Below are 14,460 nucleotides of genomic sequence, written 5' to 3'. Positions count from 1 at the left end.
TCCTGGGCAACAGCCTCATCATCAGCACCGTAGCCTGCGGCCACCACCTGCACACCCCCATGTTCTTCTTCCTGCTCAACCTGGCCCTCACTGACCTGGGCTCCATCTGCACCACTGTCCCCAAAGCCATGCACGATTCCCTCTGGGACACCAGGAACATCTCCTATGCAGGATGTGCTGCACAGCTCTTTTTCTTTGTCTTCTTTATCTCAGCAGAGTATTTCCTCCTGATCATCATGTGCTACGACTGCTACGTGTCCATCTGCAAACCCCTGCACTACGGGACCCTCCTGGGCAGCAGAGCTTGTGCCCACATGGCAGCAGCTGCCTGGGCCAGTGCCTTTCTCAATGCTCTGCTGCACACAGCCAATACATTTTCCCTGCCCCTGTGCCAGGGCAATGCCCTGGGCCAGTTCTTCTGTGAAATCCCCCACATCCTCAACCTCTCCTGTTCAAAATTCTACTTCAGGGAAGTTTGGGTTTCTGCTTTTCATAGCTCCTTAGCACTTGGTTGTTTTGTGTTCATTGTTTTCTCCTATGTGCAGATATTCAGGGCAGTGCTGAGGATCCCCTCTGAGCAGGGACGGCAGAAAGCCTTTTCCACCTGCCTCCCTCATCGGGCCGTGCTCTCCCTGTTTATCAGCACTGCAGTATTTTCTTACCTGAAGCCCCCTTCCATCTCCTCCCCATCTCTGGACCTGTCCCTGTCAGTTCTGTACTCGGTGGTGCCTCCAGCCCTGAACCCCCTCATCTACAGCCTGAGGAAACAGGAGCTAAAAGGTGGCCCAAGAAAATGGATGACTCTATGTTTTCAGAAGTGTTGCACTCCTTCTTTTCTGCACCAGAGCCTTTAGAATGTAACTCTTTACAATCTCAGCTATTTTCCCCCCTTATTCGTTGATTTTTTCTTCCGTTACTTTTTCTAATGCTGCTGTGATTTTGAAAAAATCCTGTAACATTACTCTTTTCATTTCTACATCAATATCTATCCTTTGAAACAAAAATATGTTCAAGAGGTCTCTTCCCAATGCATTTAAATAAAAACAAGCACGTGCCTTAACCTGTGTGTCCAGGATTCTTCCTCAGCCCTTCTCTGTCTCTGCAGGGGAGTGCCTGTGAGCAGAGGCAGAGGTGAAGAGTCTTCCAGCACAGCAGCACAGCCTGGGACAATGGCCCTGGCTCTTCCCACATCTGCTCTTCCCAACTCCACCCTCTCCTTGCCAGCCCTTCTGTGGCTGTAAGGCCGCAGTGCTCAGGCAGCTTGGTCACTGTCCTGCTGCGTGTCCGTGCTGTGAGCACAGGCAGGGACAGGCCATGGGCACTGCTGGGACACAGCTGGGCTCCAGCACAGCAGCTCCATCAGCAAAGGGCATCTCCTGAGGGCAGGGCAGGAAGGCTTTGCTCTCCTGCAGAGCTGCTGTCAGCAATGTGCTCCAGGAATGCAAAGCAAAGTCCAGTGCCTGGGGCAGAGGGGCAGTGTGCAGGGGGGCACACAGCAGTGTCCTGGCACAGCCAGAGCTCCTGGCATGGACCTGAGGGAGCAGCAGAGCAGGGCCTGGGCTGTGTCTTTGTTCTGGCCACAGCCTGGGAAGGTGCCCCAGGGCAATTGTCCCACACCAGCCCCTGCAACCACCAAACTCATCACTGCCCTCTGCCCCACCTGTAGGAGGTTGTTTGTCCCTGCATGGAGGGACACCAAGTGACCAGTGAGCAGTCTGAGTTTGCTCTGTATTGAGGAGATTTCAGCAGTGCATCGTGTGTGTGTGGGGAGATGAACCCGAGTGAGCACAAATACCATCATGAGCACTCGGGGCTGGCACAGTTCTGGTGGCACAAACGGTGCCTTGAGGCCACTAAACTCTGGGAAACCACCTGAATTCAGTGCTGGGCTGTGGTTAGGATTCCATAGAGTGAAACAGCCTGGGCAAGGAGACTCCAGGAAAAAATGCTCAGGACAGCCATGGACTGCACAGAGAGACCATTGGGGTGGGGGTCTGTGGGGAGAAATCAGAGCTGACTCCCTTATGAACCACCCTGAGCACCTGGACAGGGCTGTGCTGTGTTCTGGGCACTGGCCTGGGACTGAAGGATGTAGAAAAGGCCTTTGGTGTCAGGGATGTTTAGAAGGCTGGGCAGTCCCACTGTGAGACCTCTCTCAAACCAATTGGAAAGGCCAGAACCATCCCAGAGGGTCCTGGGCACTTGGGAAAGGCAGACATGGAAGCAGTCTGCAAACAGGGCAGGGAGGGGCACTGGGAGAGTCACAGACTGGTCAGGCTCAGCAGGGAAGGGCATGTGGCAAATCCTCCTGCAGCCATTCCAGGTACTGGTGGCACAAGGCAGGGATTGCAGAACCTCCGTGGGAGGGAAAAGAAAGGGATGTTGTGTGCCCTGACTTTAGCCAGGCCTGGGACATGGTCTGCTGTGCTCTCCTCACAGCCAGACTGGACAGATCTGGGCTGCAGGAGTGGAACATGGGGTGGGTGGGAATTTGGCTGAACAATGAGGGTCAAATATCATCCAAGGTACAGAGTCCCCTTGGCAGCCACTCCCTGGTGACATCCCTACAATGACCAGCCCTTGACCACCACTGGGGAACATTTCTATTATCTCTATAATGGCATGAAATGCACATTCAGTTCCTTTGTTGATGCTCCCAAGTTGCAGCGAATCTGTGACCAAACTCATCCAGTTAATGATGACTGCAAAACATAATTGGGCAAGATGGCTGAGCTCGGTAAATTTGCCTTGCCATCGGGAGCAAACCAAGCAACATGAAAAGGGAGAAAAAACTTATGCATCAGAAGAAAGTCAATAGGGAAAAAACCAAACCCGACCAAGAATAAAAAACAAAGCAAAACCTACCCACAATATAAAACCCCTACAAACAAACTAACTACAATAAGCAAAGGCCACAAACAGAAGCAAACAAATGCAGAGGAAATCTCCTATCAGTAGAAAATGTTAAACTATCCAAGGGCAGAATTGTAAGTGGTGTCCCGAAAGAAAAATATCATAAAAAAATAAATAAATCCCCTATTTCCTTTGCTCCCCCCACGTCTCTCATTTTATTGCTTATTATGATGTGACACAAAATGGAACATCCCTCGGGTCAGTCCAGCCCAGCTGTCCCATCCCTGTTCCCTCAGGAACACTTGTCCACCCCAAGCCCATGGGTTGGATGGGGTTGCTGACATCTCTCCTGTGGGGTAAGCACAGTGACAAGGAGAGGAGAAGAGAACATTTACTCTTATCAAGGACAGTAGAACAGAAGTGCACAGCTTAGGAGAAACAGATCAAAGATGTCACTCAGGCAAACACAAGTCATTCAAAATGCATGCAGGATGCCAGCTCAGCTCTGAAAGACTGCTGATAAAGCAGAAATTCTGCAAAACAAGGAAATTGCCATCATTCAAAAGCAGGGATCGAGGAACATCCTCCTTTACCAGATGTTGAAGACAGACCCAATGAACCACATAAAGATTTGTGATAATGGGTACCACTATGTCAAATAAAGTCAAAGGAAGTGGGGATAGCTAATGAGGACGTAATCAGCGTGTGTGATAAATCACTGTTTACCTGATACCCAGTACACAGAAATGGATGAGAGATGACCAGAGTGACCACCATGCTGTAATAAAGAATACTCAAAAGTCTGTTCAGAAGTTTCTATCCAGCACATTTCAGTATCAGTGCTGTCCTTGACTCCATTATGTCCCTGGTACAGATCGACAAAAGCCCCTTGGTTCTATTGGGGTCCATATTGTCAAAATGGTTCCTTGGTTCTGCACTGCTGTGGACGCCATTGAAGCCTCATGGCTGAAAATGGACAGGGCTTGAAACTTTTCTCATGCAGGGGAAGCTCCCAGGCTGAGACAGTTTCTCTCTCATGCAGAGGAGGCTTCCCAGGCTGAGACAGTTTCTCAGTTCCAGCCTGAGCCTTTCCCAGGATGATAACACTGGGGAAAAAAAAAAAGGAATTAATAATAAGATTAAAACCTGGGCTTCAATGATAAACAGTTCTCACGGTTTGTGAGAAAGTTTTGTTTTCTTCAATTATCCAATAGACTGCTGTTCTGTTTGTAGTTTGCGGAACACACTATAAGAGTGTCCGTGTCGTTCAATAAACCGCTTCTTTAGCCACCTAGCTAGAGGAGTCCGTGTCATTATTTTGTGAAATACATCGCGAGTAGCGACACACTGCCACAATGCTCTCCTTGGTTCCACGAAGCCTTGGTGTGTCACAACTTCCCCTTGGTTGATGAACTGCCATAGTGTCTCTTGGATCTGCAGCATTGCAATGGACAATTGGTTACAAGCAGCCCGCTGGGTCACAATGAATATTTAGTTCCATGGAGCCCCAGTGTCCAATGGCCCCTTGGTTCCATGAGGCCTCGCAGTATAACAATGGCCCCTCAGTTCCATGAGGTTTTGTACTGTCAACAATGGTCTCCATGGTTCTGCAGTGTGAAAATGGCTGCTTGGTTCCATGGGGTTCCTCAGTGTCACAGTGGTGCCCTTGGTTCCATGAGGCTCTGCAGTGTCACAATGCCCCAGAGTTTCCATGAGCTTTTGTCCCATCAACCATGTCCTTTATTCCAGTGAGGCTCCTCAGTGTTCCATTGGATCTGTGATTCCATGAGGTTCCATAGTGTACCATGATTGCCTGGATTCCAAGAGGTTCTGTTGTGTAACACTGGACCCTTGGTTCCATGAGGTTCCGTGGTATGGCCATGGTCTCCCTGGATCTGCAGTATCACTATGGACCATTGGTTCCATGCAGCCCTGCTGTGTCACAGCAGCTCCTTGGTTCCATGAAGACCCACTGCATAACAATGGAATCTTGGTCCTGTGAGGTTCTGCCCTGTCACAATGCTTTCCTTGGTTCTGGACTGTAACAATGGACCCTTGGCTCCATGAGCTTCCAAAATGTCACCATGGTCTCCTGGGATCTGCACTGTCACAAAGGACAATTGGTTCCATGGGACCCAGCTGTGTCAGAATTAACCCTTAGTGCCATGAGGTTCTGGAGTGTCACAATGGCTACTTGGTTCCATGAGCTTCCATAGTGTCACAATGGTCTCCTTGTTTCTGCAGTGCCATAATGGACCCTCGGTTTCATAGGGTTCCTAAATGTCACAAGTCTCCTTGGTTCCATGTGGCCCTGCTGTTTCTCCACGGTCCCTTGGTTACATGAGTTTCTGTGCTGTCAGCAATGGTTCTCTTGTTCCACTGGTGCCACTATGTCACACTGGGCCCTGGGTTCCATGAAGTTCTTGAGTGTCACAATGGCCCCTTGGATCCATGGGGTCCCATAGTGTCACCATGGTCTCCTTGGATCTGCATTGTCACAATGGACCATTGGTTCCATGTGGCCTGGCTGTGTCACAATGGTCTCCTTGATTCCACAATTCCCCTGAGTGTCACAATGGAGCCTTGTTTCTGTGAGGCTCTGAACCGTCACAATTGTCTCCTTGGTTCCATGAGCCCCTGATGTGTCACAAGGCTGTCCTTGGCTCCATGAGGATACAAAAACTTTGCATGTACATGGAGCAGCAACTGCTTAACATACCTGGGAACATCTGTCTGCATTCAAAAGAGGAGTTAAAAGGTGAGAATGGCACCAGCAGCTTCCATCTGCAACAGAGATCCAGGGAAAAGGCAGGGACAGAGTATTCAGCTGAAAGACACAGAGAATTCTGCTTACAGAGATCAGATCTGGTCACACTGTCCCTTGTAGAAAGGTGACAGCACTCCAGCCAGCCTGTACTGAGAATGTGGTTCCTGAGTGGGGTTTGTTGTTCAGGAAACCTGCTCAGGCGTTTCCATTCTTTCCTCAAAACTTCTGCTGGGCCTGTGTGCAAGCAGAGCCCTGAGGAGAGCAGGTGGGACATGGTAACAATATGCGTGTCTTTCTGCAGAGCTTCTCTCATTCTGTCTCTCTTTCTTCCGTTTCTAATGCTCTTTATATGAAACAGTTTTGGGTACCTCAACTACTAAAGTATTTGTAATAAATAAGAGGCCTTTTGTTCGCCTGACAGACTTTAGACCTTGGAGGAATATCACCAAGATTTGTGAGGCCAGAATGTGGGTTGTTCTGCTTTGATCCTCTGACAGACAGACCTTGAAAAAGATATCGCTAGAACTTGTTAATAGTTTTGCTCTGCTTGATTGGCCTTAAAGTAAAAAGCCAGAATGTGTTCTGCTTTGCTTGCATAATCACATATTGTTTTAAGTGCCAAGAAAGGAGTCAGTGGCTGAGGAAGACTACTCGCCCTCATCCCCCGACCACCAGAAGGCAGAAAAAGACCCCCTAGCAACTGGAGGAGCATGCGCTGAACTACTGGAGGAGGAGCACGTAACCCGAAAACTAAACAGCATAAAAGAAACAAAATAAGGGGGTGGGGTGCAGCAGTAGTTAATGGAGTGAGACTCTGCTGCCCAGCGCTGAATTTGCTTTTGCTTTCTGTAACCAATAAATCTTTTAAATTGTTATTCAATCTTTTATGGCCCATTGCGCTCATTTATAACAAATTTGGTACATGGCTCGGATCGAGATTTTGGAGGGGCTCTCTTCCTGTGGGGAGGCGCGCCCCACCATTTTGGTGGCCCCAGGGACGGGAGTCCTATCCCGACCTCGACAGACGAACCTAAAATTAAGAAAGCAAAAGCAAAGGTAGGAGGGCCCAGTTGACCCCTTAAATTTTGTGCACAAAGTCCAGACAAAGACGCAGGACGCGTAAGTATAAGGGATCCGTTCGGGCGGGGTCAGGATCCCGGAGTACAACGTGTGGTGTGTGTGTGAGAGGGGGACTGGCAGCCAGATTCCCCAAGCGAGTGCGGACCCTTAGTAGTGCGGTTCCCATTGACCCGCGAGGGCGTGGGCCACGAAACAGGGGAAGCGAAAGTGATTTTTGGTGTGAGTGAAGGTACTCCGGAGGAAATGGGGCAGGGGAAGAGTAAACCTCCTGCAAGTGTTAAACTCCCACCCATACCTAGAGATAGTCCCTTAGGATTTTTACTAGAAAATTGGGACCATTTCCCTGGAACGGAAGGGAAGGATAAGGCAAAAATGATATATTACTGTGTAGAAGTCTGGGGTGGGAAGGAGATTTCAAGAAACGTGTTCTGGCCAATATTTGGGTCAACAGAGGATTGGATAAAACAGAGATTAAATATTTGGGTAAATACAAAAAAACCTGTTTGTTTGGAGGAAAGTGAGTATGCAAAAATCTGGATAGCCCATCCTGAGGTTTTTATCTTTAAATTGACCGAAAAAGGGAATAACAAAAATAAGAAAAAGGGAGGTAGGAAAGAAGAAATCCTAATGGTACCCCCTCCACATGTGCCCCCACCGCAGGCCCCTGCCCCCAGTGCACCTCCCCCAGAGGAGGATTCGGATTCAGATCATTCGAGCTACTCAGGACCAGTCACTAGAGGGAAATCTAGGAAACAACAAGAAAAAATATTTCCATTAAGAGAAATGCCTATGGGGGGTCCTCAGGCAGGAATAGGATTTATATCTGTGCCCCTCAGTTCAGGGGATGTTAGGGAATTTAAAAAGGAAATGGGACACTTATTAGAAGACCCACTGGGAGTTGCTGAAAGAGTGGACCAATTTCTGGGTCCTAATATGTATACCTGGGATGAATTACAGGCCATTTTAAACATCCTGTTTACGGCCGAAGAGAAAAATATGATTAGGAGGGAGGGGATGCGTATCTGGGACGTCCAACACGCTCAGGGTCCTGCAGCTAACACCAAATGGCCCCTTCAAAATCCTCAGTGAGATCATCAGAATCCTGCACATCGAACACACATGCAGGACTTGAGGACAATCATAGTTCAGGGAATTAGGGAATCAGTCCCGAGAGGCCAGAACATTAATAAAGCATTTAATGAGAGACAAAAGAAGGATGAAACCCCCACAGAGTGGTTAGAGAGGTTGAGAAAAAATTTCCAGCTTTATTCAGGAATGGATCCAGATGGTCAAATGGGACAGGCAGTGTTGAAGGTACATTTTGTGTCTAAATCTTGGGAAGATATAAGGAAGAAGATACAAAAGCTGGAAGATTGGCAGGATAGAGGCTTAGATGAGCTATTAAGAGAGGCCCAAAAGGTGTATGTCCGAAGGGAAGAGGAAAGTCAGAAATGGCAAGTTAGAATGATGGTTGCTGTGGTACGAAAAAGTAGGGAACAGGGTCAGAGGGAGACACAGAGGCGGCCAGTAAGACAGCTTAAGGAGTCTAGGGATTCAAGGGAGAGACAGGACATTAAAGTGTGTTTTTATTGTGGGAAAAAAGGACATTTCAAGAAAGAGTGTAGGGTCAGGATTCGGGATGAAAAGGAGTTCAAGACAGATTAGAGGGGTCAGGGGCTCTATCTCTTGGGGACACGAAAACATCATAAGGAGCCCTTGATAAAACTGAAGGTGGGTCCCCATGGCCAGGAAATAGTTTTTCTGGTTGACACAGGAGCTGAAAGATCAACTATTCAGTTTTTGCCAAAAGGATGTAGTCTGTCTAAAGAGACTGCCACGGTAGTAGGAGCAAAGGGAGAACCCTTTGAGGTGGGGGTTATTAAAAGGGTGACAGTTGAATCAGAATCAAGAATCGGGTTGGGAGACTTTTTGTTAGTATCAGAATCTGAATATAATTTATTGGGGAGAGATATGATTATAGAACTAGGAATTAGGATAGAAGTAGTAGAGAAGGAACTGCAAATTAAACTCTGTCCTCTCAGAGTGGAGGATGAAGAAAAGATAAACCCTGAAGTATGGTATAATCCAGGAAACGTGGGTCAGCTAAAAATAGCCCCATTTTCGGTGATTATTAGAAATCCAGACGTCCCGGTAAAAATAAAGCAATATCCCATATCCCCTAAGGGTCGACGAAGATTAAAACCTGAGGTAGATAGATTGTTGAGCAAGGGGCTGCTAGAACCATGCATGTCACCCTTCAACACACCGATACTCCCTGTGCGCAAATCAGATGGCACTTATCGGTTAGTGCACGACTTAAGGGAAATTAATAATTGCACAGTGGCTCGGTTCCCCATGGTGGCAAATCCATATACACTTTTAAGTAAATTGGGGCCTAATAACTTATGGTATAGTGTCATAGATTTAAAGGATGCCTTTTGGGCTTGCCCTCTCGATGAGGCAAGCTGGGATTACTTTGCATTTGAATGGGAGGACCCCGATACAGGGAGGAGGCAACAGCTGAGGTGGACAGTGTTACCCCAGGGGTTCACAGAATCTCCAAATTTGTTTGGACAGGCATTGGAACAAATTTTGCAGGATTACCAAACAGGACCGGGAGTAACCCTGATACAATATGTAGATGTCCTGGGTTGGTGTTTTGACTGACTCCTCACCCTGCCCCCCTTGGCCATGAAGCTGTCTGCTCCCGGGGGAGGGACCGCCTGGGCTCAGCTCTGTGGACTGGCCTTGGTTTTTTTTCTCTTCTTCTTGCGGTGGCTCGCTTGGCTCTGGCTGCTGCTGCTGCTGCTGGTGGTGGCTTTTCGCTGCTGTAGTAGTAGTTCGTTGCCTGGTTTGTTAGTTTGTTGTTTTTTTTTCTTGATTTTTTGGCTATATATTGCTCAAATTATTTGTTTTAGCTCGCTGTTGTTTAAGGCTTGCTGGCTGTTTTTTCTTTCCTTTTTCTCTCTCCCTTTCTCTCTCTCCCCCTCTCCCTTCCCCCCCCCCCCCCTCACCTCCCAAAGATAAGCACCAGCTCGCTCCAAAGAAACCCTGTAGCCTGCCTCTAAACACCGGCCAAAGAAGCATCTCGTCCTTCTGGTAAAGATCAAATCGTCCACGTCTCTTTTTTCTCCCTCGGTAAAATTTTTTTTTTGCATCTAAATCTGTGCTAAGAAGTGTTTCCCTTGTATGTGTTAATAAATAGATTTTTTCCACTTTTCCCCCTAAGTAAAGTATTTTTTCTTAAGTCTAGTGGAATAAAAAATTGGGAGTTTATTCCCTGGAGAGCTCTTCTGGGGGTTTTTTTCCCCTAAGTTTGTCCAAACTAAAACAGTAGATGATCTGCTTCTGGCAGGAGAACATGAGGAGGATGTAAGGAAAGAAAGTATAAGGTTGTTGAATTTTCTGGGACTTAAGGGGTTAAAAGTTTCTAAGACTAAACTTCAGTTTGTAGAGGAGGAGGTAAAATATTTGGGGCACTATTTAAAGAAGGGAGAAAAAAAAATAGACCCTGAAAGGATCCAAGCAATTATGTCACTACCTATTCCAAAAAACAAGAGACAAGTTCGTCAAATTTTAGGACTTACCGGGTACTGCAGGCAGTGGGTTGAAAATTATAGCAGTAAAGCTAGATTTCTTTACCATAAATTAACACAGGAAGGGCTAATGAAATGGAGTCAAGAAGACACAGAGAAACTTCAGGAATTAAAGGAAAGTTTGGTCCATGCCCCGGTCTTAAGCCTCCCGGATGTGAGGAAACCATTTTTCTTATTTGTAAACATGGAAGAGGGTATTGCATTTGGGGTACTTACTCAGGATTGGGCAGGGAAAAAGAAGCATGTTGCATATTTATCAAAAATTTTAGATCCTGTGAGTAGAGGCTGGCCAACCTGTTTACAAATAGTGGCCAGATGTGCCCTATTGGTGGAAGAAGCTAAAAAAATTACTTTTAATGGTAATCTCAAAGTAATGTCCCCTCACAACATCCGGAGCGTATTACAGCAAAAAGCAGAAAAATGGATTTCGGATGCTAGGCTTTTAAAGTATGAAGGAATTTTGGTAGAAGCACCCAATTTGACGTTAGAAACCACTGCACTACAGAACCCGGCCGCATTTTTATATGGGGGACCGGAGCATGAGTTTTTGACCCATGACTGTATAGCTACAATAGAGGAGCAGACGAAGATTAGACCAGATTTAGAAGAAGAGGAATTAGAAAGTAGTGAAAGACTTTTCGTGAATGGATCCTCCAGGGTAATAGACGGGAAAAGAAAATCAGGGTATGCAATAGTGCAGGGTCCGAACTTACAGGTGGTAGAGTCGGGTGCATTAGATAGATCATGGTCTGCCCAGGCATGTGAATTATATGCAATATTAAGGGCCTTAAAACTTCTTGAGGGGAAGGAGGGGACAATATATACTGATTCTAGATATGGATTTGGGGTAGTCCATACATTTGGAAAGCTATGGGAAGAAAGGGGCCTTATTAACTCACAGGGGAAGGATTTGATACACCAGAAACTTATAGTTGAAATATTAAAAGCCCTAAGAGGGCCGACAAGGTTAGTAGTGGTTCATTTAAAGGGACACCAACGAGGAATAGATTTAAAAAGCAGAGGGAATAATGCTGCAGATCAGGAGGCAAAACGGGCAGCCCTAAAGGAAATGGTCCTAAAAGAAAAAGGGCGGCAAAGGGGAAAAGATGGAGTCAAGGACGGTGAAAACACTAACACAATTTTTATGAATGAGAAGAAAGAGAGACTTAAAAGAATGGGAGTTACAGAGGAAGCAGGAAAGTGGATATTAGCAGACAGCTGGGAAGTGCTACCAAAGGCAATAGCTCAGAGGGTATTGTATAAGTTACATCAGAAAACTCATTGGGGAGCCCAGGGGCTGGTGGATCACTTTGCCACTAGGTACATGAGCATCGGGCTCCACGATATAGCTAAACATATCACAAAGGGATGTCCTACCTGTTTGCGGGTAAATCGAAGTAACCTCAGAAAATTACCCTATGGGGGAAGACCTCTAGCAAAACAACCCTTTGCAAATATTCAAGTGGATTTTACCGAATTGCCAAAGGTGGGGAGGATTAAATATCTTTTAGTGGTAGTAGATCATCTTACTCATTATGTGGAAGCCTTCCCGACATCAAGGGAAACCGCACAAACAGTAGTAAAAGCCCTGCTGGAAGAGATAGTCCCCAGGTATGGTGTACCAGAAACAATTGACTCTGATAAGGGGCCGCACTTTACATCAAAGGTAACTCAGGAGCTGGCAGCAGCATTAGGAATAAAATAGGAACAACATACTCCTTGGCACCCTCAAAGTTCAGGCTGGGTAGAAAGGATAAATGAAGAAATAAAAAAACAACTTACTAAATTGGTACTAGAAACAAATTATCATGGGTTAAATGCATTCCCCTAGCCTTGCTGAACATTTGGACTCAACCCCGGGCGGATTTGGGAATTTCCCCATTCGAGATGTTATATGGCATGCCCTATAGTTTAGAAAAGGCACAGACAAACCCAAATGTTAGTGAACGATACATTAACGAGTATTTAATAGCTTTGATGAAATTCAAGAAACAGTTATGGGAAAAAGGAATGTTGGTTCAGAGACCACCATTAGATCTTGTATTACATCAGGTTCAGCCCGGGGACTGGGTACTGATCCGAAGTTGGAAGGAAAATCCGATAACACCCAAGTGGGAAGGACCTTACCAGGTGTTGCTTACAACAGACACAGCAGTACGCACTGTGGAAAAAGGGTGGACTCACGCAAGCCGAATCAAGGGACCAGTAAATCCGTCTAAATTCACCAACGACCCCGGGTGGGAAGTAAAGGGCACACCTGGGAGCCTGAAACTGACACTTAAGAAGCGAGTAAGCTCTAATTAAAAAAGACAGGCTACATTATTCCCACCCCACCACAGGTATGAGACTTTTTCCACATGGGAGATAGACTGTGGGATCCAACATACTATTCCTTCCTAGTAGAGCTCCGAGCAACAGGAGCACCAGTGCGGGGGGGGAAGATCTGCTGAATGCAGCCGTGAAAATAAGATGTAATGCTGAAAATTGCTGGGGAAATTGTAACCCTTTTGTATGCTTTATTTGTTTAGTTTGTAAGGAGGAGTGGTGGACCCATTGCAGCAACAGTTACCCTCCAAGGGGAGTGTGTAAAAATTGTTATTCGGACCAAAGGCTATTCACCTCTCAGGTCCTGGCTACCAAAGTGGCTGCCAGAGAACTTTTAAGAGGGTCTGAAGAGTGGTGGAAAATTTTTAAAAAGGGGATAAACCTCCAGTTCTATTGTTATCACTCTAATGAACCTGCCCCATTTGTGGCTAGGATAGTAGCCGCCCTGTGCAGACGGTGGGTACCTGAACTCAGTTGCTATACCCCTCAAATTAAGAACTGCAAGTGGTATAAATACATAAAACGTATCAAAAAGCATGGGTCAAACACCCCTCCTGAAGAATACTCCTGCTGCCGAGAAGATGGAACTCCCCATAGCTCGTGGCAACCGAGTTGATGGGCAAGGCAGAGGAGACGAGAGCAGTGGAGGAGGGCGCCCGAGCAAAAGGGGAAAACGAGAAACAGGTACCCAGAGCCGTCGAGAGTCCAAGGGAAAAGAAAAGTCTGAGGTAAATTGGAAGGAAAATAAAAAGAGCAGTTGTGGAAAATGGGGAAGCTACCACCTCCAATTAGGAATCTTATATATAATGCCTTTGAGATCTGCGCTTGCAAGCCATGAATCCTTTAAATGGTCACTAATACAATGAGAAGGTCAGAAAGAAATTCAAACACAAATTACTTCGAGAGGTCCTAGCTTTAACATAACCCTGGATGACCTACTTGATAGGACGGGTTCTAGCCCCTATAGTGTATTCTACATGTGTCCAGCATCTAACCCAGGGAGGTCATACTGTAACTACCCCGGAGAATTTTACTGTGGATATTGGGGCTGTGAAACAATTTCCCTGGGATGGTCGGTTCAAATCCAAGATAAATACTTAAGGGTTGAAAGAGGTCCACATGGATGTAAAAAGCCCTGGACAGATCCGTCAGGGGTGGTAACTTATATCGGTACTTGCAAATGGGTCTGTCTTAATGTCACGCAACCCCAAGACCCAGGATGGGTAGTAGGAAAATTCTGGGGAGTTAGAATATGGGAACCCGGGAAAGACCGGGGGGGGCATATTGTTATAAAGAAGGAAATTGTACCCCACGATCCTCAACCTATTGGACCGAATCCTGCAATAACAGACTCAGAAGCCACAATAATAAATCAAGGTGACTTAGACAACATGACCCCAGAAAATTTCACGGAGGCCAATAATAGATCACAGTTAATGGAGACCATGGCCATGACACAACCAAGTAGAGGGACCCTATGTAAAATCCTACAAGCCACCTTTAGGGTGTTAAATGGCACATACCCCGATTTAACTAAAGAGTGCTGGTTGTGCTACAGTATTAATCCACCCTTTTATGAAGCCTTAGGTTCTGTAGCAAAGTCTAGAAGAATAAACGGGACCAATCCCTCCTTGTGCCTTTGGAAAAGGGGAAAAGAAAGCACCCCAGGGGTATCGGTGGCTCAGGTAACTGGGAAGGGGAGGTGTATAGGCAACATACCTCGGGATAAAGACCACCTTTGCGGTGTAAAAATGGCTGTAACCGACTCCTAAAAACCGGCCCAATGGTTGATCCCTGCTGCAAACACCAAATGGGTTTGTAACACATTAGGGGTAACCC

At 46.5% G+C, this 14,460-nt stretch overlaps 1 protein-coding gene across 1 annotated transcript; it reads left to right on the top strand.

Moving 5' to 3' along the window:
* Nucleotides 1-272: 272 nt before the first annotated feature.
* On the top strand, nt 273-7,478 carry LOC130265960 (olfactory receptor 14J1-like; the record flags this gene model as incomplete). Its single annotated transcript, XM_056515301.1, has 3 exons — nt 273-734; nt 6,723-6,739; nt 7,361-7,478. Coding segments are annotated over 3 exons (597 nt in total), but the record flags the coding sequence as incomplete, so codon positions are not given.
* Between the last annotated feature and the right edge of the window lie 6,982 nt (nt 7,479-14,460).

The sequence above is a fragment of the Oenanthe melanoleuca genome, unplaced genomic scaffold (assembly GCF_029582105.1).
Source record: "Oenanthe melanoleuca isolate GR-GAL-2019-014 unplaced genomic scaffold, OMel1.0 S001, whole genome shotgun sequence".
Lineage (NCBI taxonomy): Eukaryota > Metazoa > Chordata > Aves > Passeriformes > Muscicapidae > Oenanthe > Oenanthe melanoleuca.
Note: the sequence above shows the minus strand (reverse complement) of the source record. Positions and strands in the feature narration are given on the sequence as shown.